Below are 3,114 nucleotides of genomic sequence, written 5' to 3'. Positions count from 1 at the left end.
GGGAATCCATCAGGGAATTACTTTGAAGAGTCAACAGGAAACATTTCTATTCCAGTTATCAAATATTCAAAAAAACCTGGGTTAAAATTCTTGTTCTTCTCATGTAGGGCATGTATTGCAGATAAGATTTTTAAAAATATTTTTAGAATCAGTTCCCAATCCGTGAAATGAAGGTTTCATGAAGAAACATTCTATGTAAAACACAGAGTGTGGCACATGGTAAAAATTTACTTTAAACATGTCGCCTACTTTTATTAAGTTTTCTTAAAGTTCTCTTACATTAAATTAATTAAATTAAATTAAACTAAATTAAATTAGTTTATTCCAGAGACCAACTCCAGCAGCTTCCTATATGTAATCCCCTTTCTCTAATCTTTCTGTTTGTGTTTTCTCCTCTAGTCTACACAAAAGAAGAAAAGAAATGAAAAACCACACAGAAATAACAGAGTTCATCCTCCTGGGATTGTCAGATGATCCACAACTTCGGGGGGTGATCTTTGTCTTTCTGCTCATCACCTACATGCTCAGCATCACTGGGAACCTGACCATTATCACCCTTACCTTGCTGGATTCCCACCTCCAGACTCCCATGTATTTCTTCCTCAGAAATTTCTCCTTGCTAGAGGTTTCATTCACCACTGTCAGCATACCCAAGTTCCTGGGCACCCTGATTACAGGAGATAAAACCATTTCCTTTAATGACTGTATGGCTCAATTGTTTTTTTTCATTCTGTTGGGAGTCACTGAATTTTACCTCCTGGCTGCCATGTCCTATGACCGTTACATTGCCATCTGCAAGCCTCTGCATTACATGACCATCATGAATCCCAGAGTCTGCATACTTCTTGTCTTTGCCTCTTGGTTGGCTTCATTCTTAATCATATTCCCATCACTCATGCTGTTCATACAGCTTGATTACTGTAAGTCCAACGTTATAGATCATTTTACCTGTGATTATTTCCCCTTACTACACCTTTCTTGTTCAGACACAAAATTCCTAGAGACAGTGGGTTTTTCCTGTGCTGTGTTTACTCTACTGTTCACTTTGGCATTAATAATTCTGTCCTATATATATATCATTAGAACAATTTTAAGGATTCCTTCTGCTAGTCAGAGGACAAAGGCCTTTTCTACCTGTTCATCCCACATGATTGTCATCTCCATCTCCTATGGCAGCTGCATTTTCATGTACATTAATCCAGCAGCAAAAGACAGAGTGTCTCTGAGCAAGGGTGTTGCTGTGCTAAACACCTCAGTAGCCCCCATGCTGAACCCCTTTATTTACAGCCTAAGGAACCAGCAAGTCAAGCGAGCCTTCATGGACAGGGCAAGGAAGATTGTATTTTTCTCAAGTAAATAAAAAAAATTAAAATGTTTTCATAAATTAAAGACATACTCAAGAACAAGTAAATAGGAAAAAGAGCCCTGCAAAAGTCTATGAATATCCACATAGTTTCACTAGAGTTCTGTATCATTGCTTATATTTCTATTGCCAGCAAAATACTGAGGATATTTGAGAAATATTGTGAAATACATATATACATATGTAGATATATGTCCAAATATCAAATATATACATATATTTGAATATATATATATTTCCACTTAAATTTCAATCACTTTCTCATACATTTCCTTTTCTTTGAGATAGTCTTTTCACTCTGTAACTATGAGACTGACCTCATTTCCTTCTAAATATTTTTAAATACCAATTTTTTCACAATAAAACTCAGAAAATCAAAGAAAGACAAAAAGACACTGTAAGATCAATGAGTTAAAATTTTTTTATGATTTTGCCAGGAAACATTCTTTGAAGGAATTCAGAAAATATTGTCATGTTTAACATTATTATTATTTTACTATACAAAAACCGTAAATATAACTTAGTCTTATTGGAATATTGCATGTACTATCCTCTCCATATAATAGCATACTTAGTAACTATGTAAAAAACTATCACAAGGAAAGTGATGTATTTACTCTTTTTGAGAAGTCTCAAGTATTCTTGAAGTACCCCGTTTAAAATTTTCTGTGTCATATAATTTACCAATTTAAAATGCAATTATGAAGTCACATTTATTTATGGAAAACATGAAGTAGCCCTTATTTCTATCAACTCCTTAATTAACACATAAATCATATCAGTTCTTTAAAAAAGCCTGAAGACATAAATATTCCTAGATACCAAATATGAGTATATTTACTGTTTGTTTTTTTTTTTAAGATTTTTTTAAAAGACATACAAATACATGAAAAAATGTTCATCATCACTACCCATCAGGGAGATTCAAATTAAAACCACATTGAGATATCACCTTACACCAGTTAGAATGGCCAAAATTAACAAAACAGGAAACAACATGTGTTGGAGAGGATGTGGAGAAAGGGGAACCCTCTTACACTGTTGGTGGGAATGCAAGTTGGTGCAGTCTCTTTGGAGAACAGTGTGGAGTTTCCTCAAGAAATTAAAAATAGAACTTCCCTATGACCCTGCCATTGCACTCCTGGGTATTTACCCCAAAGACACAGATGTCGTGAAAAGAAGGGCCATCTGTACCCCAATGTTTATAGCAGCAATGGCCACGGTCGCCAAACTATGGAAAGACCAAGATGCCCTTCAATGGACGAATGGATAAGGAAGATGTGGTCCATATACACTATGGAGTATTATGCCTCTATCAGAAAGGATGAATACTCAACTTTTGTAGCAACATGGATGCGACTGGAAGAGATTATGCTGAGTGAAATAAGTCAAGCAGAGAGAGTCAATTATCATATGGTTTCACTTATTTGTGGAGCATAACAAATAGCATGGAGGACAAGGGGAGTTAGAGAGGAGAAGGGAGTTGGGGGAAATTGGAAAGGGAGGTGAACCATGAGAGACTATGGACTCTGAAAAACAATCTGAGGGGTTTGAAGTGGCGGGGTGTGGGAGGTTGGGGTACCAGTTGGTGGGTATTATAGAGGGCACGGTTTGCATGGAGCACTGGTTGTGGTGAAAAAATAATGAATACTGTTATGCTGAAAATAAATAAATTTAATTTTTTAAAAAAAGATTTTATTTATTTATTTGGCAGACAGAGATCACAAGTAGGCAGAGACGCAGGCAGAGAG

At 35.8% G+C, this 3,114-nt stretch overlaps 1 protein-coding gene across 1 annotated transcript; it reads left to right on the top strand.

Moving 5' to 3' along the window:
- The first annotated feature begins 421 nt into the window (after nucleotides 1-421).
- Nucleotides 422-1,360, top strand: LOC122891187 (olfactory receptor 6C1-like). Its single transcript, XM_044226679.1, has one exon. It carries the CDS (start codon nucleotides 422-424, stop codon nucleotides 1,358-1,360), a length of 939 nt encoding a protein of 312 aa, XP_044082614.1.
- The last annotated feature ends 1,754 nt before the right edge of the window (nucleotides 1,361-3,114 follow it).

This window comes from Neovison vison, chromosome 12 (assembly GCF_020171115.1).
Source record: "Neovison vison isolate M4711 chromosome 12, ASM_NN_V1, whole genome shotgun sequence".
NCBI lineage: Eukaryota > Metazoa > Chordata > Mammalia > Carnivora > Mustelidae > Neogale > Neogale vison.
This window is presented reverse-complemented; position numbering and strand designations above follow the sequence as displayed.

What these genes read in the sequence shown, in the direction of transcription:
- LOC122891187 (XM_044226679.1), top strand. Translation starts at nt 422, where the DNA reads ATGAAAAACCACACAGAAATAACAGAGTTCATCCTCCTGGGATTGTCA.